Source organism: Helicoverpa zea, chromosome 29 (assembly GCF_022581195.2).
Source record: "Helicoverpa zea isolate HzStark_Cry1AcR chromosome 29, ilHelZeax1.1, whole genome shotgun sequence".
Classification (NCBI taxonomy): Eukaryota; Metazoa; Arthropoda; class Insecta; order Lepidoptera; family Noctuidae; genus Helicoverpa; species Helicoverpa zea.
In genome coordinates this window covers 4,910,608-4,932,824 of record NC_061480.1, presented here as the reverse complement: position 1 = coordinate 4,932,824, position 22,217 = coordinate 4,910,608, and the positions used below count along the sequence as shown (strand labels likewise).

The 22,217-nt window shown below is 36.2% G+C and overlaps 2 protein-coding genes across 3 annotated transcripts in view; both read left to right on the top strand.

Annotated features, from left to right (window-relative positions):
* The window catches only part of LOC124644257 (serine/threonine-protein kinase 10), a 75,041-nt gene extending 67,790 nt beyond the window's left edge, over nt 1-7,251 (top strand). The window contains exons 27-28 of one of the 2 annotated variants that reach the window (XR_006986041.1): nt 1,832-2,863; nt 3,082-7,251. Coding sequence is in view for 1 of the 2 variants with exons in the window: in XM_047183514.1 (XP_047039470.1) it covers nt 1,832-1,981 (150 nt within the window). In the remaining variant the exon portion in view is untranslated. Of the gene's footprint in view, nt 1-1,831 lie in introns of both variants that reach the window. The other variant, XM_047183514.1, reaches the window with a different exon arrangement.
* Nucleotides 7,252-9,413: 2,162 nt separating this feature from the next.
* Nucleotides 9,414-22,179, top strand: LOC124644288 (serine protease snake-like). The gene is made up of 10 exons (XM_047183559.1): nt 9,414-9,572; nt 14,914-15,011; nt 15,431-15,495; nt 16,186-16,244; nt 16,871-17,034; nt 17,577-17,689; nt 19,447-19,599; nt 20,276-20,399; nt 21,202-21,333; nt 21,955-22,179. Exons 1-10 carry the CDS (start codon nt 9,482-9,484, stop codon nt 22,120-22,122), a joined length of 1,167 nt encoding a protein of 388 aa, XP_047039515.1. The 5' UTR covers nt 9,414-9,481; the 3' UTR covers nt 22,123-22,179.
* The last annotated feature ends 38 nt before the right edge of the window (nt 22,180-22,217 follow it).

The following is a 22,217-nucleotide window of genomic DNA, read 5'->3' as shown; positions in this document are numbered from 1 at the left end:
TGTACTGTTGCTCAGAGTGACTCGCTTCGTTCAATACAATCCAATGTATCACTAAATCAGTACGAACTACGAGTGATAGATTCGTTTAGGATAGATAGATTCGTATATCAGTTTATAATATTTTTAAGTTTATTTATTTTTTATTTTTACGTTTCTATTTTTCATTTTAAATTTAAGCTTACGATTTACGTAATTGGCTGTTAAAGCCGGGTAAATAGAATAAATAAATAAAAATAATGGTCAAATACTTATTCTCGGTATCGAGAAAGTGAGACAGAACATTCTAAGTAGGGAAGTGCGAAAGAGATGTCTGGACTTTCCGATGAAAAACCGTGACGCCAGCCGCTCAACGCTGTGTGTGCGAGTGCAACACAGATACAAACGGACGACGATTGAATGAGTTGTTAAAGATACACTGATACATTCGGGTTTGAACTGATGCAAAGAGTGAGTGATAAGAACGGAAAGATACATATCTTTTTTATCTATCACTCCTGAGTTACCCATCTCTACTTGACACTGCAAGAATGTATCTTATTATTACGGTAATCTAAAACTGAAAAGCTGTATAAAAAAACTTTTACAAAAAAATTAAACCGACTTCCCAAAACACTAAAAAGCCAAAAAATAACGAATTTTAGGTGCATCGGCCTAGAAGCCGGTGTCTAATGGATGTGCTTAAGTTAATTTTAGGTGCATCGGCCTAGAAGCCGGTGTCTAATGGATGTGCCTAAGTTAATTTTAGGTGCATCGGCCTAGAAGCCGGTGTCTAATGGATGTGCCTAAGTTAATTTTAGGTGCATCGGCCTAGAAGTCGGTGTCTAATGGATGTGCCTAAGTTAATTTTGCCACCGACTTCTAGGCAGATGCACCTAAAATTCGTTATTTTTAGGCTTTTTAGTGTTTTGGGAAGTCGGTTTAATTTTTTTGTAAAAAAGTTTTTTTTTACAACTTTTCAGTGATACAAATAGTTGTCACTATCCATATAAGTGGGAAGTTCTCATCAATACAAATAATTTAAGCCTAAATACGAGGTATTTTACATATTCAGTTGTGGAGTTCCCTCGACCCTCTTTGGTCTCCATCATCAGGTCAGCTTCAAATCTTCACTGTTGAATAGTGCTTTCAGGCATACATCTGAGTGTCAAGTTTTTACCTTATGTTTGCCTACAACTTTCGAAGGTTGCCCTCGATTTCTCAGGGTTTCCATCATCAGATCCTGATCTGATGACAATGGGACCAACTAGCAGGTATTCTGCGTCGAACAAAAAAAGAATCACGTAAATCGGTCTACAAACCTCGGCGTAATCGATGTATGTACATACATAGAAAAAAAAAAAAAAAAACATACCGGCCGAATTGAGAACTTCCTCCTTTTTGGGAAGTCGGTTAAAAATAGTTACCTTACCTAAATATGAAGTGTCATGGTCTCCTAGTAAAACTACTTTTCTGACATAGATTTTCAACTTTTTCTAAATTATAAGTTTCAGTATTGATTGGGAAAATTGTACTGATAAAAGTAACTGAATGTGAAGAAGTCTGTTAACTTTTTTCTTAATCGTCAGAAAAATGGTTTAAAATTGCACTGACTTTTGCACATTCTTACATTTCTAAATTGGAATGTGACAGTAGAAGTTCATTTTTATCAGATTAATTTTATTTTTTCTTCATTAAAAAAATGCATGGAGATTGTTAATTTTTTTTTGTTTTTGATTAGTTTTCGGCAGGATTTACATAATTTTTAGAGAAATACTGGATTTCTCCGATTGTTTACTATAGTAAAACTAAGACAAAAACAATTTCAGTAACTAACAAAATATTAATTTCACAGGCACTAGAAGAAGAATTCACAGTCCAGCTAGAGGAACAAGAAAGGCAATCAGCTAGCAGCCGAATGCCCCCTCCACCTTCAACCATGCCACAACACAGTTCTACCCTCCATTCATCACGGACCAGTCTAGCTTCCAGCCATTACGACTAGACTTCGCACACACATATAGTCTCCGTGACCTTCCACGGAGGTTCAATAACGTACTTTAAAAACATCGTACGCTTAAAGAGGACCAAAAAACACTGCCGGAGCTGTGTGTGTGTAAAAAAGACAAACTCACCCAAATAGTTCGTTTTTTCGCCGCTAGATGGCGTTGTGTTCAGTAACGTTAGTTGCATAGGTCGGCGAGAGATGGCGCTGTTTTCAATGTTAGACTGATGTTTTATTATGGATGTAAAGAATTGAGGTTTTTCTGCGATTCAGGGAATCGATGGAATATTAACGAAATGTGTTTTTAATAAATGTACCCGAATTTTGTCAGCACTTTTCTGTCTAACTTGGGTCATGTCTTGAATAAGCTTTCTTCGGTCTCTGCTTTTTGTGAAGAGGCGAACATAAAAATTTCGAATTGAAAGTAACTAAAATAAACCCCAGTATTTATCTACTTAATTAGGATTATGAAATGGGGCCTAAAACGCACAAAAATAAGGCTAATTAATTGCTTAGTTAATTTTAACCTTTTCAACGCTAAAAAATGGCGTCGCTGGCGGGAACTATCGAATGTAAATAAAATTTAAAATAATACAACGTTTTTGAAGAAATTTTTAGAACTAATATTAGGTAGAATGGACATTTTAAAATTTTTAATGGCGGTTACGCTAAGAGTGCAAGTATTTTACACGTTTATTATGTCTGTAGTGAAATTGCGTTTTTAAATTATTGGATGGTATCAACTGTCTTATATGAATTGGAATATAAAGGATGCTTATAAAAACTTATCCACGTTTAATTAAATCTAGCGAGAAAGTGCTTATTCTATTACCGAAAATATTCAATTATTTTGAAGAAAATAATGTTCTGTTTCCGCTCGCATTAACCTTTTCACCGCCACGCCATATCGGTATTCCTATGCCCTGTACGCCAAGCCCGAAAATCTTAATTAAATATCTACTAAAAAATACATAAAAGTAATGATTTAATAGGTTTATTTTGTATTTTTCTGCGACCTGTTTTTTGTCGAGTATAGCCGTCGTTGGCGCACAGGGCACGCTTGCTCATGTCGGCTATAGCCGACATTGGCGTTCAAAAGGTTAAAGGCTGTTCGCAATATTCTACGTATATTTTGTTGTATTTACTAGAGGTAGGAATTTCATAATAGCCCCAAATAAGCATTGTTCGGGGCTAAACAAAACAACAGGGGTCCGATTCTGCTAAGTTAGTAATGTCAAAATTGAATCGCAATAGCAGTTTTATCCTTAGCGGACATTCTGCTACTTATATAAGACCAATCTTATTCCAATGACATTCGATTGGTTTGCGACTTGTCTCCCATTTGGTCTATACGGTAGTTTGCTCTACAATCATATTGCAATCGTAAATCATTTGCAGACAATATGATTCAAAATTGAATCACAGAAACGGATAAAAACGTTTATTTAAAAGAAAAAAATAGCGGAATGCCACATACGCTGCAATCGTAATTGAGTCGTGATTGGATCTCAGTCGGATGTGAATCGTTTTTCGCTTAAGTAAAATTAGTAGAATCGCTCCCCAGGTAGACGGAATGTTGTAATCGGCCATAAAAGAATTCGTGTTCTAATTCGCATTGCAAAGATTTTCGACAAAAGTTATCGTAAAAAAAAGTAAAAGTTATAAGTGCTGTCTTTATCATGGTCACCATTTACCTGGCTGGTATTGGCAGCAGTGAAAAAAGGAATTGAATAACTAAAGAGGTGCTTTCGCGAAGATTGATTGATAAGCAATTTTAATGTGTGTATTGGGATTAATAAATTAAAGTCTAGGCATTTGAAGGAAAAATTAAATTGCTGGACAGCGTTGCATCATTTGTGAATAGGAATAAATAAGAACATAGGTTCGGTTCAAAACCAAAAGTTTTTTTTTTTTTTCAAATAACTGCATAAACGCAAATCGCAATTTTTTACCGATTTGCAATCCTTGTGTAAGGGTCTTAGTCAAAAATTGTCTTGCAATAAATCAAAATACTTAATTAGAAACAAATTTTGTCTATATTAATATTTTAGCGTTACTAGCAGTGTTGCCAGGTTATGAAAAATATCAGGATAGTTATAAAAAGTTGGGGATATAGCAAAAATGTACCGACAGCTTCTTATGATTTTTTATTAGATATTTACTTGTCTAAAAAAGGAGAAATTAATATCTTGGTGGAATAATTTCTGTTAGCGGGAAATTACTGGCAACACTAAATACTAGGCTTGTGTGGAACTAGTGAAATATAAGGCCTAAAAGTGTTCATATTTATGGACATTATATTAAACCCCTTTTTTGCTGTATTTTAATAATGTAGACTGAAAATGTGGATTTGTGGAAAAAAAACGTTTAATATTTTTTTAAAAGGTGCGAATAATTACTTAAACCTAAATAAAAATTTGTCAAAATAAAATATGAAACCTTGGAAAGCGTTTAGTGTGAAAAAAATAGTAAAATATGTACCTCTATATCTTTGTGCAAATATTAACGCAACTTCCTTCAAAATTACTTCAGACAGTGTTGTAAGCTTAACTTGACACTTATCGTACATTATTCTGAAACAATACAAAATTCAATGTCTTTGTTAATCCTGTAAATATGAAGAAAAGCAGTAACAACGTTGCACAGCGCTTTAAGCCGCAAATAATCCAGTTTGAACCGGTTTGTATAACGGTTGAGCCGCGCCTCAAGCTAGATTATTACATAAATCAACTATTTTGAATTTTGAAAACGTATCAATAAGTACATAATGATCAATGCACTTAGAATAGAAAATAAAGAAGATCATAGGAAATCTAAAGCTTTATTTCACTTGATAAAATTCACTAACTAATTTAGTAAAGTAAAACAGCATAGAGTGTTAAAGCGGAAGAGAAGTGTCTTCTGACTGACTAAATATTAATTATAAAGCGGTTTAGTACCTCTAACTCAAAATAAATCATATATGAAAACTTGGCTGCAAAACAACACTTTTTGAACGCCAAAATTTACAAAAGTCAGCCCCAAACGCCCACCCTTCACCACTTTCTGTGTTTTTACTGGTAAGAAGTAAAATTTGTCAAATGATATAAGGCTTTAAAAAGCGTCGATATTACCGCTTTTGCTCAGAAAACCTAAATGCTTGAGTATTCCAACATAATTGTGAGATTTTAAAGTAGTTATGTGATTTTATTCACAAAGTGCTCGTCAAATAAGTTTGCCGTTACGAAGTCGGCTGATGCTGACTTCACTGCGCATGTGTGAGGCGTCAAACTTAGGGGCAAAGTTATTTGATGAGAATATATCATATCGATTATGAGAAAAAAAAAAATACGCTTATACTTGTAAGTTTCTTACGGAAGTGACTTCCGTAAGTTGTACCTAAGCAGTTGTGAAAAAAAATATAATAAGCGACTTACGGAGTTATTTTACATTTGTAAATTGATCGTAAGTCATTTACGTTAGCCACTTACAAGTGTAAGGCGGTTTCATAAAAAAGTCACGGTTTATGAATGTATGTAGATTTTGTACAGAATAAAGTTTAATTAAGTTCACATTAAATTAGTCAGCTTAGATTTTGACTGACATTACTGAATAGGCAAATAAAATAAATATTTTTTCATGTACAGTATAAAATAAGTAACGTGCCTACTTAATTTATGTTTTTATTTTCTTATCTAACGGCAAGAGCCCGCATACTGTGTAAAAAATAAATTTTATTAAAAACTAAATTAGAATCGATTTTCACTTGACGTGAATTTTATTTGTTAATTTAAATACACAGTCACGCCTGCTAGTCTTCTTAATATGCTCATTGCAAAAATAAATATTTATTATTGAATTATTTTTCTACAAAAATTACCAAACTTTACCGCTTTAACTTTCAAAACTGTCAATGTCATGCAGTACAAAATGGCGCGTGAATAAAAATTGGCAAGTCACCATGAAGGTTCGATAGCTAAGGCAATGACTATAAGAAGGCAATATACCAGATTTCTGTACAACATTTTCTGTCTGCCATAACATTTTACTATTTTCTGTATTTCTGTAAAAACCAAAGAGAACTTTTTCAATCTGTTTTAAAAGCGTGTTCAATTTTGCGGATATTTTATGTAACATTTTAAATTATATAGCAATAAATCAGTTACAAATACACAAAAACTTTTTTTAAATGAAAATAGGTAGGCTTTCGCTGGTTTCTTTTTGCAATGCTTGAAAATCCATCCCCTCAGAAACCGGTTAGTACCAATCTTTTTCAAACCCCCAAGTCTTTTTTTGGTAATACATAAGTTTCTGGTTCTTTAATTCGACAATTTTTATGTTTCAACAAATGTGAATAACCGCATAATTCTGATCACACTTTTAAACGCGCTAGTCTTTCGGGCTGATCGTATAAAAGACGTAGTTTATACCTTTTTTTGTATCTTATAAGTCGAAACAACGATTAGGAAGTGTTTTTCTTAAATTATTGTAATAATAATTACCTTAGGGGAGGTTCATATCTGGCTGAAAAGCGTATAGTAAATGTATGATCGACGCAGTAACACAACATCGGTTAGGAGTGAATGAGTGAATGTTTTATCTTATATTTGTCTGTTTTTGCGTTACGCGACGTTTCTGTCAGATATAAATATTCCCTTAAAATTAGACCTGCGTTATTTTACATAGAATTAAGTGTAAAGATTTCATTTTTAGATTTAAAGCGAACTTTACCCTTTATTGTACATTGCTTTTTAAAATAATTTTTAAGTTAAAAATATACGAGAAATGTGTATTAGTAGTAAGGAGGCTCAATATTTGAAATGGATATATTAAATTAAAATTACTGACTGAATGTGAAAAATGTAAGCTTCGGAAGAGTCCGACATTTTCTTACTTTCAATTTGTTTTGTATTCATTTCAAATAATTGAATTTCTTGATTTTAAACCCCTGAAAATGTTAAATAACTGATTATAAAATCAGAAACGATTGTCGGCACTCGTAGACAACTATAGAGCGTCCGCAAAAAGCGTACTTTGAAATAATAATTTTCACCCGAAATTATTATTAATTTGTAAATATTGAACATAAAATATAAACTAATTAAAGCATTTTTTAATATGTAAACATAATTTGAGAGATTACCACAGTATTTTGTGTAAAATTTTTATTTTATTTTTTTAGTTTTAACAAAATAGCCATAACCATCTTTTTTAATGTTAATTTTTGTCAATTAAAAGTGACTAAATTATTGTTAAATTTTTTTGAGATATAAAGGAAATACACTTTGTAATTTTGAGTTTTATTTCATTCTATATCAACACCCTTGGCAGTCGGAAGCCAGTAAGTCAGACACCAGTCTTACCAAGGAGCATTGGATTGCCTGGATAACTGGGTTGAGGAGGTCAGATAGGCAGTCGCCTCTTGTAATACACTGGTACTCGACTACATCTGGTTACTTGACTAACAATTAGGAAAAGGCTAGGCAGATTGAGATAAAGTTGTTGATTTATAACCTACAAGTTTTCATAACATGTAAAAAACCGGTTTAAATCATATCAATATTCAATTAATATCTGCAACTTTATGAATAGTAATTATTATTTATACAAGCTGTTTCTTTTAAACTCAAAATGTACTTCCCGCGAGATATCCTTACAATGGCGTCCAAGGCCGATTTCGGCCACGGCGGTTGTTCTCATATAAGGAGATCAGCCAGCTGCGCAGGACATATTATAGTGCACAGGCATTTGCTTGGACACAGATGTGCACTCACTATTCCTTTACTCTCATAGCGATGGGACGGCAATCCGACACCACCGGAGAGAGATCACAAGCCTGCGACTAGAGATGGGTAACTCAGGAGTGATAGATAAAAAAGATATGTATCTTTCCGTTCTTATCACTCACTCTTTGTATCAGTTCAAATCCGAATGGATCAGTGTATCTTTAACAACTCATTCAATCCGTCGTCCGTTTGTATCTGTGTTGCACTCGCACACACAGCGTTGAGCGGCTGGCGTCACGGTTTCTCATCGGAAAGTCCAGACATCTCTTTCGCACTTCCCTACTTAGAATGTTCTGTCTCACTTTCTCGATACCGAGAATAAGTGTTTGACCATTATTTTTATTTATTTATTCGATTTACACGGCTTTAACATCCAATTACATAAATCGTAAACTTAAATTTGAAATGAAAAATAGAAACTTAAAAATAAAAAAAAATAAACTTAAAAATATTATAAACTGATATACGAATCTATCTATCCTAAACGAATCTATCACTCTTAGTTCGTACTGATTTAGTGATACATTGGATTGAATTGAACGAAGCGAGTCACTCTGAGCAACAGTACAATGTCACTCACGGATTCGAAAGGATATAGAGATACAAAAGAGTGATACATATCCCAGTGATCAAAAGATACATATCAATCTTTTCTTTTCAATGATACGTTTTTCCCATGTCTACCTGCGACACGATACACTGTTTAAATCTGGAATCACCAACTTCCAGACTACGGGTTGCTTTGTGAAAGTTTCCATAACCCACAAAGCAATTTCAGCTCGACCCGGGAATCGAACCCGAGGACACTAGACCAACGAGGGAGTTTGCCTCACCGCACCTCTTTTTATGAGAACACTAGCCTTTTCCCGCGGTTTTACCCGCGTCCCGTGGGAACTTCTGAACTACTAAAATATAGCCTATGTTACTCGTGGATAATATAGCTTTCGAATGGTGAAAGAATTTTTTAAAACGGTCCAGTAGTTTTTGAGCCTATTCATTACAACCAAACAAACATAGTTTTCCTCTTTATAATATCAGTATAGACTAGACGATTTCCCGCGGCTTCACCATTCACTACTGCCCGTACCGGGATAACATATAACCTATGTTACTCGGGAAGAGTGTACCTACCCAACAGTGAAAGAATTTTCAAATCGATTTGGCAGTTTTGGAGGTTAATGTTCGATTGATAAAATTTTACCGATTCAGACAAGTTGACCTGTTGGCCTCTGCAAGGACTTAACCTTAGGCGTTTTATTTTCGGTTCTTAAGGAGTAAGGAAAATCGAGTGGAGTTGCCGATGAGAGGCAGGTAGGTCAAATACGCAGGGTGCGTTTTGTAGGTCAAATACCGGGTGGTCATGCCCAAAACGGGCAGTTACGAGAGAATTAACGCGGCTTTTGGGTTCTTTGCGACCTCTGTCGACGATTTAAGTTATTGCAAAAAATGGATGGGTTCCAATGAAAGCGTATAAAGGTTCCTCGTCCCCCGTTCATCCGCAGTTTGGCGCGCAACTTAGGGGCTTTTCCGCTAAAATAAATAAAATATAGCACCTTCGCTAGTTATTTCGAGATCCATGGTTCTTACAGATTTAAAATAAAACAGGTACAAGATTCTAAAAATATCAACCTGTGTATTAAAATCATAATACCTACATTAATGAAGTCAGTATAATAGCAGTCACGATTGGCTTTGCATGTTTTTATAAGTCTAAGTTAGAAATTAAGCGTAAAAGATGAAAAACCGGTTTCTATTGATTTTAATTATGAAATGTGTTTGTTGTGAAGAAGATATACGGAAGAATGAAATATTAAATTTAGCTGAAGGTGAGTTATGATTGCAATTACCTACTAATCTTCAATATACTTGCTGTGCCCATCAGGGTCCATAATTGTGACTACCTCTATTATTTTATATTTTCCACCAACTGTACATTATGGAATGCAATAAATGATATGATATGATATGATACCTACTAACATAAGAAAGAGAAAACATTTTTTTGTTTGTTAAAAAAAATTCACTGTTGGGTAGCTACACTATCTATTCCCGATTAACATAGGCTATATTTTATCCCGGTACGGGCAAAAGTTACCACGGGACGTTAGTGGAACCGCGGTAAAACAGCTAGTAATTGGATAAACGCGAAATTTCGTGTGTAGGTATGGATGGTTGTTCCTCTTTCACGTAGAAACTACGGTATGGATTTTGATGACACTGAGCAGTAATATAGCTTAGGTAGGTAAGTATATCAGAATAATATAAGTAGGCTACTTTATATTCCGGTGTGGGAAGAGAAGTAACGGGAGGGGAAGCGGGAGAAACCGCGGGCAAAGTAATCAAATCTGTAGGTACTAGCTTCCTCGTACCTACAGATTTGATTACTGTAGGTACAAGGTAAGTTCCTTCTAGTTTTATACTTTATTTGTGTAAGTATTTAACTAGGTGAAGGTACACAATCTTGATCGAGGTATTATGACCTTTTCCACAAACTTTTGTACTTACAGACGCCAGCAGGTCATCACTCAGCAGGCCTACATTGAATTTTAGTCGCATTTTATTCTTAAACTGAGGTTTTATATAAAAAAAACCGGCCAAGTGCGAGTCGGACTCGCGCACCGAGGGTTCCGTACAAATCCTGTATACTTGATAAAAAGTGAGTCTCGCGCCAACCGTTCAGTTTAGAACAATCATAGTTATGATAATTTCGTGAGAGTCAAAATAGTTAATATTTTTTATTTTATAATATAACTAAAATAGTAGGCCAATACCTTGTAAAAGTTATTTTATTAAAGTTATTTATATACAACATTTTATAGTCATCATTCAGAAATCTGATTGAAAATAACTAATTATGTCTTAAAGGTCATTGGGCATATCTGACCCGCGTGGTAAAAAGTGGCGGACATGAATCAAAGTAGTTTTAAATCGTGGAGAATGGTATGACGTTTCTTTGAATATAAATCATCCTCCGAGCCTTTTTCCCAATCATGTTGGGGTCGGCTTCCAATCTAACCGGATTCAGCTGAGTACCAGTGCTTTACAAGAAGCGACTGCCTATCTGACCTCCTTAATCCAGTTACCCGGGCAACCCGATACCCCTTGATTAGACTGGTGTCAGACTTACTGGCTTCTGACTACCTGTAACGACTGCCAAGGATGTTCAATGACAGCCGGGACCTACAGCTTAACGTGCCATCCGAAACACAGTCAATAGTGTCTAAGATATACTTAGAAAGTACATACAAACTTAGAAAAGTTGCATTGGTACTTGCCTTGACCTGGGATCGAACCCGCGCCCTCATACTTGAGAGGTTGATCCTTTACCCACTAGGCCACCACGACTTCTTTGAATATAAATATTTTATTAAAATTCCATGGAGACGAATGTCCAGGATCGTTTGAAAAATATAAAAGACAAGCAGTTTCAGAGGATTAGAGGATTGTACAGGTTGCAATGCTAGTTTTTATTGTTAAAGACTTTTCATAAAGAAGGAAGATGCCAATTCGGATGACCAGGAACTGATGAGGATCTGGAAACCCTGAGAAATCGAGGGCCACTCTTGAATATTGTAGGCACGCATCGAGTCAAAACCAGACATGTGAGTGTATTTTTGAGGGTACTGGTAAACAGTGAAGGTTTGGAGCTGATTTGATTATGGAGACTACAGAGAGTCGAGGGAACTCCTGAACGGTATGTTGCAACTACCACGTGTTTGGGCTTATTTTATTCGTATTGGCGAAGACTTTCCACATAGATAGGTTTGACTGCCATTGTGGGATCGATAGCAAAGATCAGATATAGTTATAGAAACTCCTTTACAATTTATAACGTAACCTTGTGTTGGAGCTTATTTTATTTTAGGTGATGAGAATTCACTACTAATGGGATCTTTTATTGTTGAGGGATTAATCACCTAACGAGCCCCAGTTTCAGGTTTTTTTCGAAACTGCCTGACGACTTGTAACTGTCGAATTGTAACAACGACTGCCAGAAAGTAGGATTCGGGGCTGCTGGCTTTACGTTTCTAGAGCTTTGATAAAAGTGTAATTCTGTCCCTTTCTTTGTTTTATAAAGTCGGCTTTATTTTATTTTGTAGCATTTTACAAACAAATCCAACTTGAAACATATAAAAAAGCAACAAGAAAACAAAAGCAAGAAAGAAATTAAAAAGATGTTAGGTGCATCGGTCTAGAAGTCGGTGTCTAGAGGATGCATCTATATTTATTTAACCACCGAGATCTAGACCGATGCATATAAACAGTTTTCTTGTTGTTTTTAGAAGTTGTTTTTTTTTTGTAAAAAGTTTTTATTTTTAACTTTTGTGAAAAGTTCTCGTCAATACAAATAATATAAGCCCAAACACGACGTAACTAAAACATACCGTTGAGGAGTTCTCTCGACTTTCTCACGTCTCCATCATCAGGTAAGCTCTAAACCTTCACTGTTTGATAGTATCACCAGACATACACCTGAGAATCAAGTTCTAATCTTATGCATGTCTACAATTTCTGATAGTTGCCCTCGATTTCTCAGGATTTCCATCATCAGATCCTGACCTGATGACAATGGAAATAAACGGCGAGTATACTCTTTCAGTACAAAGAAATGATTTCTCAAATCCGTCAAACTTGGTCGTTTAAATTCCCCATTGAAATGAGGAAAATATTTGATGTTTACACCTGATTTTCTCTAGATTCCCATGGTTCACATTGATGCGACTAATGCCATAGTAAATCAGAGCCTTTATCATTATACTGTGTTATATTTCGTTCGTATCCACCGTGGGTATGGTTTCCATACTAAGGTGCCCAATGACCTTTGAATGATTTAAAATTTTTCACAGTTTAGAGGCAATTATATTTAAGAAGTGTTTGATATGAATTTCAACCTTAATATCTCTACGCGTTCATGTGAAAAACGGTAGGTAGTAAGTTTATAATTATTAAAAAAATATTTTATGTCATGTAAGCAAAAATAATATTTTAATATTTTATGTAACTTCAAAAATAATTTCGCAATTTTTCCTTTATCTGTACTATATAACGTTGCTTCTTGCCGAATTTCAAGATTCTGAGTTCACGGGAAGTACCTTGTAGGTTTTCATTCCCCAGCGTGTGACGGAAATTCGTCTAAGGTGTCGGTATAAACTGCTGTATCTTTTGATCGCGTTAACTTAGAAGTTTAATTTTTCACTGCCTAAAGGGACAATAGACTATAGGTATTTGGTATAAATTTCAATTTGATACCTTTATTTCTTCGTGAGAAATAAGGTAGTAGGTTTCATTTTATCAAAATATTTTTTTTTATATTATTTAACTAAAAAAATGAGATTTTCGAAATTTTTCCTATATTTGCATTATATGACAATGCTTCATGCCAAATTTCAAGACTCTGAGTTTACGGGAAGTATCCTATAGGTTTTGATTCCTTTGCGAGTGTCGAAAATTTGTTGAAAATATCGACGTAATCGGCTGTATCTTTTGGTTGGCGTGGCTTAGAAGTTTGATATTTTCACAGCTTAAAGGGACAATAGACCTGAGTATTTCATGTGAATTTCAGCTTGATACGTCCACGCGTTCTTGAGATAAAGGGTCTTGACAGACAGACAGACGGACAACAAAGTGATCCTATAAGGGTTCCGTTTTTTCCTTTTGAGGTACGGAACCCTCTGCGGGTTGTTCGAAAGAGATATCGCGGCCCTGGTACATAAAAGGCCTATGACGGAACACGACGGTTTTTAGTCAGTAAGAGTCTGACACTCCCTCACCGCTGCTAACCCACAGCGGGAGGAGTCATTTGATGATTTTTGACGTCGGAAAAAAAAAAAGGTACGGAACCCTAAAAACCGGTCAAGTGCGAGTCGGACTCGCGCTCGAAGGGTTCCGTACCAGAGCAAAAAAATCACGTTTTTGGTATGGGAGCCCCCCAAAATATGTATTTAATTCTAGATTTCAGTATTTGTTGTTATAGCGGCAACAGAATTTCAACTCTAACTATCATGGTTCATGAGATACAGCCTGGTGACAGACGGACGGACAGAGGAGCGAAAACATTAGGGCCCCGTTTTACCCTTCATCATTACTAGACATCGGATTATATGCACTATCAAAATGCCAAAATATGCATGCAAATATGCACTAAAAAAGAGCGAAATATGCACAAAATATGCACAATTAAAAAACCACTATTAGAATTAACTTTTATTTTCAGAACATATATTTAAATATACATAGAGGTACTATTAGTTGTAATTCTTGTGACAATATACAATTACATATTTTTCAAGGTTTTCTGCCGCAAATTTGTGACGTTTGTCACTTAAAATTAATTTATAGGCTGAAAATGACCTTTCGACGTCAACTGACGTTACCGGACAGAACTTGAAATTTGGCGCCATTTCTGCCGAGATATACTCTTTGGCGAAAGCGCACTGAGGAGAGCGTACTAATTATTATTATACTCTTTGGCGTAGTACAACACGTCTATCACGTATAAATACTGAAATATGCACTATCAATGAAAAAGTACCAAAATATGCAATAACGCTAAAATAATAGCATAATATGCATTTGCATATGCAAACATGCAAATGCATATAATCCGATGTCTAATCATTACCATTATATTACCATCATTACCAATCATATCAAGATTTTCTATATGTAGTTAAATATAGATGCGTGAATAAGCAAAAACTACTGAACTGATTTGACAGATTCTTTAATTGTTGGGGACCTACACTATCCCCGAGGATAGGCTATATTTTATCCCGGTACGTGCAGTAGTTAGCCTGGGACGCGGGTGAAATCTTGGCAAACAGCACGTACCTACCTAATATTTTTTTTCTGAGACTTCAAAAATAAATCACGTTATAGTTATCGGCACGAATCTTGAGCTCTGACCTTCACCTGCGCTGAAGTAATTTATCGGGTCCCTTTTGTGGTATGAAGTGAGGTGCGGGGGCGGGCTTAAGCGGTGATTGGCCCGCAGTGCATCGCGTCATAGCCGTCACTCGGGATTGGTTCTTTGCTAATAAATCACTTCTGCGCAGATGTAGGTCAGAGCTCAAGATTCGTGCCGATAACTATACGTTCAGCAGTCGTTGGTCCTTAGGTATGCGTAAAAAAAACTAATTTGGAACTATTGAAATCTTTTAATTCTAGGATCAAAATGCATGTGGGGCGGCGTCGACGGCGTTTGTAGAAGCGTTCACCAATGCCAATCTGCTATTAATGATATTAAGAGTAAAAATTATCCGCCTGTAAGTACGGTTTTACACTATAATATAAACGACGGTTTTTGTATAAAAACTTTAAATTATATTTGTTGAGAAGTTGCACCTACCTTCCTAAAGTTGAGTAAAACTCTGAAATTTTTCTTTTATTGTTTTCTATCTATACCATTGTGCCAGAACTTAACATTTACCGTCGTACCACAAAAACTTTTAAACGTCTGTTGAACACTTGTTTTAAAAATGTCAGATTACCTATCACGTTGAAATAAGGTCAGTTTTGCAGCCACACTTTTTTAGACAAGTGTTCAACAGATGTTTAAGTGTTTATAGTAAGGCTGTAAAAATTTTAACTTTTTTAACCAGATTAAAAAAAAAATATCTTTCACTATTGAAAATTTAAGCTACACTATTTCCGAGTAATATAGGTTTTATTGTTTTATTTCTAGATCTGCAGTTTTGAAGGTGTAAAACCAATAATATGCTGCACTGATTGTGAGCCTGGCGACTTCTTGTAAGTATACATAATTATAACGATGTATTAGGGGAAGTACATTGAGGAATATGGTAGAGAGGACAACACAAAGCAGATCATAAGGGTACCTAGGACATAAGTTATTCTCCATATTAAGCGGAGCGCATAAGGGTGTACAAAGGGGCAGTGTTAAAATGAGTAGATGAGAGAGTATATACAGGGTGTGTCGTTCACAATCACATTAAATCCTATCGCATATACTTTATGATAGTCTATGGCGAATTGTAAAAAAATAACTTAATCCATTCAGCGGTTTAATCACAGGAGTCATTTTTCGTTTTTATAAATAACAACATCATGTGTAAAGCAAAGATAAAGTTAGGAGTATCGAATGTTTTGTTTTGACAGTTTTCAAGGGAGAATTTCAGTTGTTTGTAATGACTGACTTTTACATGGTGTTCTAAATTTCGCACATTTTTATTGTATTTACTTTGTTTGAAAATTTCATATTTTTATTTTTACGTATTTTTGTTTTTTATTTGTGTTCATCGACATATATTAACCAGTACATTAACGCATTTCATTTAATGTGATTATGAACGACACACCCGATATATATAGGGGAGTTTGTTACTACAATAGTCCAATCATTCAATGAAATGCTTGATCACAGTTTTACACTTTCATTTACCTACTTACCAATGCTAGAAAAGCTGTTTTTTTTTTCAGAAATTTGAGCCCAGACGACAATATTGCTTATTACAAAACTGGACAGAAAGCAACGGACAGTAAGTCATTTATTTTTTATTGCATTAGTATAAATGTTACTTTAAGGGCTTGCATACACCGCTATTTTCAAGGCTTTACCTATAAACCCTTCCGTGGTTACTAATGCATACACTTTTCATTTTTAGATTTTTCATTGATTAGTTTTTTTTTTTTAAAAATTTATTGTTAATTTTATTAAAACCGTTATATTAACATTTTTTCATGGTCAATTTTGTAATAATTGTAATAGGAATCATTTTTTAAATCAAAATTCGTTTATTAAAACTTGGCTGCATAACAGTAGGTACTTTTCGAACGTCAACAAAACAAAAGACAGCCCCCAAAACGCCCACCCTTCACGATAGGACAGCATGCATTCTGTTTTACCAATGGCTGATAAAAAGCTGAAGGAAAACATCTTGAGGAAACCTGGACAACAAAGTCTGAAATCACCAACCCGCATTGAGCAAGCGCGGTGATTAATACTCAATCCTTCTCCGTGTGAGATGAGAGGAGGTCTGTGCCCAGCAGTGGGAGGATAAAAAGGCTGTAACAGTAACAGTAAAACATCCTCATCTTTACCAAGTCCCCTAAAAAATCACGCTAACCAAACTTGACTTTGACTTTGAATAACTCTACCTTTCAGAATGTCTAGACTACTTCACGACCCTGGACTACGGCTGCTACGAGCCATCTCTCACCGACGTTCTGAAGGAGATGAACACCACGAGGAACTGTTACGATACCGACCTGGTGCTGTACATCATTGCTGGAGGAAGAAATGCTGACAGGGACCAGTTCCCTCATATGGTAAGGTCATCTCCCGAGCCTTTTCCCAACTATGTTGGGGTCGGCTTCCAGTCTAACCGGATGCAGCTGAGTACCAGTGTGCCACAAGGAGCGACTGCCTATCTGACTTCCGCAATCCAGTTACCCGGGCAGTGTCCCATTTGGTACTAATAGTTCAAACTAATACATCCTCCATCATCCCTTATTGTAGTCCTGAATTTATCAAAATCCTTTTTTAGTGGATGCCACGTCATAACGTCTACTTGCAAGCAAAATTTCAGTCCGATCCCTAAAGAGGTTTTTGCTGGGCTGTGCGTTGATAGATCACTATGTCAGTCAGTCAGTTAGTCAGTCAGTTAGTCAGTTAGTCAGTCAGTCAGTTAGTCAGTCCGTCAGTCAGTCAGTTAGTCAGTCAGTCACAGATTATGTAGATTTTTTTTTTAAACCACTGACAATGACTTTAACTGGCTGACATAATCTTCCAGTCGGGTTAACAGCCTCCGCTTGCGTGTTGACTTCAGTTTTGCTCTCCTTGGAAACCTGGTTATTATTCTATGTTCCAGGCTCTGCTGGGTTATGGAGACAACGTGGAGACGGCGCAGTGGCTGTGCGGAGGCTCCGTCATCAGTGAACGATACATCCTCACTGCTGCACACTGCATATCCAGTCCTGCTGTGTAAGTAATCGAGAAAATTCCTCTCTCTCATAATTGTATAGTTTTTTTGTGAAAATGATTTACTCCCTCATCTTTCACTCAGTATGCTGAGATGCTTTTTCTTTTTGCTTTTTTTTTTGCTTCTTACAGCCTGCCTCGATACATAGGCTATCTAGCACTGAAAGAATTTTTCAAATCGGCCCATTGGAAGAATTTTTCAAATCTTGAAGGATTAGCGCGTTCAAACATACTTCTCAGCTTTTAATAAGCATAGCTTTTCATGCTTTCGCCGAATCTGGTAAACCAGTGGTCCCTATAGGCATACATAAGAGCTCCTATCCTCCATCCTAGTTTTAGATTACTGTGAAAGGCTTCAGGCCATATTTTCTCCGGATCCGTGAAGTAGTTCTCCCAACACGCATGCCTACCTAAGTAAGACCAGTGAAGAGACCAAAAATGTAGTCCAAAAAATTGTATGCCCTGAGGAAATGAAGCTAAAGGTACGTGGACTTCGGAAAACAAGAAACGGAGGTGTTATCATAAGCACAGAGACTAAGGATGACATGCTAAAAGTGAAAGAGACTGTCGAGCGTTCCACATCTGCACTTACTGTTGATGAACCTCAGAAGCGGAAGCCTCGCATTATAATTATTGGGGTACCCACTGATATGGCAGAGAAAGAAGTTTTCAAAAGTATTTATGACCAAAATATCGTAGACAAACTTCCAACATTGACCAAGGATACCTTTTTGACCTCAATTAAACTAAGCCATAAGTCAGGAAAAAGGGATGCTGACAGCTGCAACTATATTGTTGAAGTACCAGCCAGCATCCGGAAAGTCCTAGTAAATCAGAACAGGCTTTACATAAACTGGACGTCTTGCCCGGTACGAGATTTCACCCTTGTGACTCGGTGCTTTAAGTGTCAGCAGTATGGTCATGCATCTAAGACTTGCAAATCCGTCACCTCTACTTGTGGCCACTGTGGAGGAGAAGGACACGTGCCACAGGAGTGCTCCTCAAAGGAAGAACCACCGAAATGTGCAACCTGCAAGCGCTTCAAAAAACCTCACAACCACAAGACAGGAGATTCGGATTGCCCTGCAAGAAAAGCCGCTGAATATAGGTACATCAACTCTATAGATTATGAAGGGTCTTGAGTGCGCCAAACATATTATATTTAGCTTTAAATAATTTTTACATATTTTTATGCTTTACTTAGATATTGTTTGATTTTAGTGCCACTTTTATACACTAATCTAAATATCGTACTCATTATGTAAGTTTAAGTTTAAAGGTGTAAAAATAAGTTTAAAAAAATGTTATATTTAGTTGAAAGGCTGGTCTTTTGACCAGGCCGAAGAATTGCCGATTGTAGTATATCAAAAGTACCTAGAGATAGTCAGTATAAATTAGTATGTAAGCATTAAAATAAATATGTATAACAACACTATATTTGTCACAGTGACTAGTTTTTAGTTACTATAGCAATTTATTGTTAAATCGCTACTTTAAATATAATTATAAGCAGTTTTACGCCTGAGACACAGGTTTTTACCTAGTTCAGGCAAATCAAACATCAGCACTAGTTAGAATTAAGCAAAATATTGCAAAATTATGTACAAATTGAAATAATAAACGATTTATTTTATTTATTTATATTTATTTAAGTTTCAAATATTTCATCCCATGTGATAATCATCATATTATTAGTAATATGTCCTATCTATCGCTGTAGATTAGTTGTTGAAAAATAAATAAGTAAACAATATTTTCAGAGGACAAGTAAAATACATAGCTCTAGGCATCCTGAAGCGGTCAGACCCTCAGGAGTTGTGGCAGAAGTACAACGTGAAGAGAATCATCGCTCACCCGCAGTACAAGCCTCCTTCCAAGTACCATGACATCGCTCTGTTGGAGACTGATTATGAGTAAGTTTAGAATAAGTTTGTTGCTTCTGTTTAGGGCTTAAATTTTTGGAACTCGTGGCCAGATGTGAATTATCTAGATAAAAGTACTTTAGTAAGTATAAACACACTTATTTTGTATCGTGTAGCTGTATACAAAAACGTGTATTTCGATCTTGTTTTCGAAAAAAAGTGATCCTATTTTGATTTTAGTATGTCTCCTTATTTGGAAAATGGTTAATTTTTATATTTTCAATGGGTATTTTAGTATTCAGTTTAGTAGCTTATTAAAGAGAATGGGGAGCTCGTTACTAAGTAACAGCCGCATGGATCGATCGGTCATAAGGTTAAGCAGCGGGCGCAATCCATTGGTGACACTCCTTTCATGCCGATTTCCACCGTATTTCGGAGGGATCGTTAAATTGATAAGATTTATTTATTTATTTATTTAAAAACACCTTAAACTATCTTTACAGGATCTCTTATCCTAATACATATATAGTCAGACAACCAGTCTTACCAAGGGGACTGGGATAACTGCGTTGAAGAGATCGTACCTATATACGGAATATACTGGCATTTAGCTACTCGTAATCCCATAGCCACTGGTAAGGCTAGTTGTTATTTATAAGAAGCCAAACATTGTTACCAAAAGGCTAGCCACTTAATCGAACCTCTATGTTGAATATCCAATTTCCAGAATATCATTTAACTCGCACGTACTTCCCGCCTGTCTTCACGTCGGCGAGGCGGATCCCACTGCTGAAGCCACGGGCTGGGGCGCTCTAGGACACCATAGGGAACTAGCAGAGATATTGCAGACTGTGAGAATACTACTACTATATATCCTAACTAGTCGTTTTCGCGTGGTTTCACCCGCATCCCGTGGGAGCTACTGCCCGCACCGGGATAAAATATAGCCTATGTTACTCGCAGATAATATAGCTTTCTATTGGTGAAAGAATATTTTAAATCGGTCCAGTAGTTTTTGAGTTTATCCATTACAACCAAACAAACAAACAAAGTTTTCCTCTTTATAATATTAGTATAGATATTTATAATATTATATCCCAAAATTATAAATCCTAATAATGTAAAAAATGTCACAGTTTGTGTATGGATTTTTGTTCCTCTCGCACGCATACCTGATGGATTTTATTTGCTTCCTTAGGTATATACTCCCCCTGCTTACTATTCACCTTTGTACCCCTATTGACTGCCTTATACACGTCCCTTATTACCCCTTTATGAACTCCCTTAAATACTTCCTCTATTTACTCCCTTATACATAATCCTTTATGTACTTACCCTATATACTCTCCCTATGTTCTACCCTTATAAAGTCCTTTTTTATGGGAAATCATCAAATGACCCCTCTCGCTGTGGATTAGCAGCGTGAAGGAGTGTCAGACTCTTACTGACTAAAAACCGTCGTGCTCCGTCGTAGGCCTTTTATGTACCAGCGCCTTGGTAACTCGCGCGAACAATCCCGCAGCCCTAGAATGTCCCTTAAGTGCTCCCGTTATGTGCTGCCCCTCTGAAGTCTCTCTATGTACTTCCCTATTTCATTTACTAATTTGTTTAACAATTTTGGTCATTCCCTTTAAAATACAATTTCTCTCCCAGGTGTCACTATATAGGTTTGATGAAGAAGAATGCAAACGGGCATACCCGGTCCACAGACATCTGAAACACGGTTACAATCATACCACGCAAATGTGTTATGGACATCGTGAGGAGGCGAAAGATACTTGCGAGGTAGGTTCACGCCAAACTTTATGTCGTTCCGGGTCATGTTTTACCCTTAGGCGGAAACTCGGACACGCTTACGAAAGGTTCAAGGTATTTATAAAAAAATACATTTTTAGTTTTTTCGTTTGTAGGAGAAAAAAAATAAAAAGTAGTTGTGTTATCTAAAAGACGGACTTATTTTTTCCTTCAATTAACATTCCTATTTTTTTTTAATTTCTCAAAAATCATGGTGTATAAACACATGTAATTTTTAACCGTCTTCAAAAAGGAGGTTTTCAGTTTTACCTTAATGTATGAAGTTTCTAAGTATGTTTGTGCACCATTATCTCACGTTCAGCTGAACCGCCTTTTTAACGTCAAAAATCATCAAATGCCCCCTCCCGCTGTGGGTTAGCACCGGTGAGGGAGGTGTCAGACTCTTACTGACTAAAAACCGTCGTATTCCGTCGTAGGCCTTTTATGTACCAGGGCCGCGGTAACTCGTGCGAACAATCCCGCAGCCCCAGCTGAACCGACTTTGGTGCGGTTTTCAGCGTAGTATTTGTCAAACTTCGAAGAACGGATTAGGCATATTATTAAAGTAGATTCTTTTAAATAAAAAGTTATTTTTTTGCCATTTCTCCTCAGGGTGACAGCGGCGGTCCCTTGCAGTCCTCAGCTCATCTCTCAGACTGCCTGTTCACGATTCTTGGAGTAACATCCTACGGGCGCGCCTGTGGGTTTGCCGGAGGCTCGGGCATGTATACCAGGGTATCACACTACGTACCCTGGATTGAGAGCATCGTGTGGCCCTGAAGTCTCCAGAAATATGTAATTTTAATATATACTAATAAAATATTTTAGAGGACTTTATTTTGGTTGTGTCATTGTAACCTGAACTGATTTGAAAA

Excerpts from the sequence above, each read along its gene's own strand:
- LOC124644288 (XM_047183559.1), top strand. The coding sequence starts at position 9,482 with ATGAAAAACCGGTTTCTATTGATTTTAATTATGAAATGTGTTTGTTGT. Across the intron at positions 9,573-14,913 it reads AATATTAAATTTAGCTGAAG|GATCAAAATGCATGTGGGGC; the intron begins GTGAGTTATGAT and ends TTTTAATTCTAG. Across the intron at positions 15,012-15,430 it reads AGAGTAAAAATTATCCGCCT|ATCTGCAGTTTTGAAGGTGT; the intron begins GTAAGTACGGTT and ends TTTTATTTCTAG.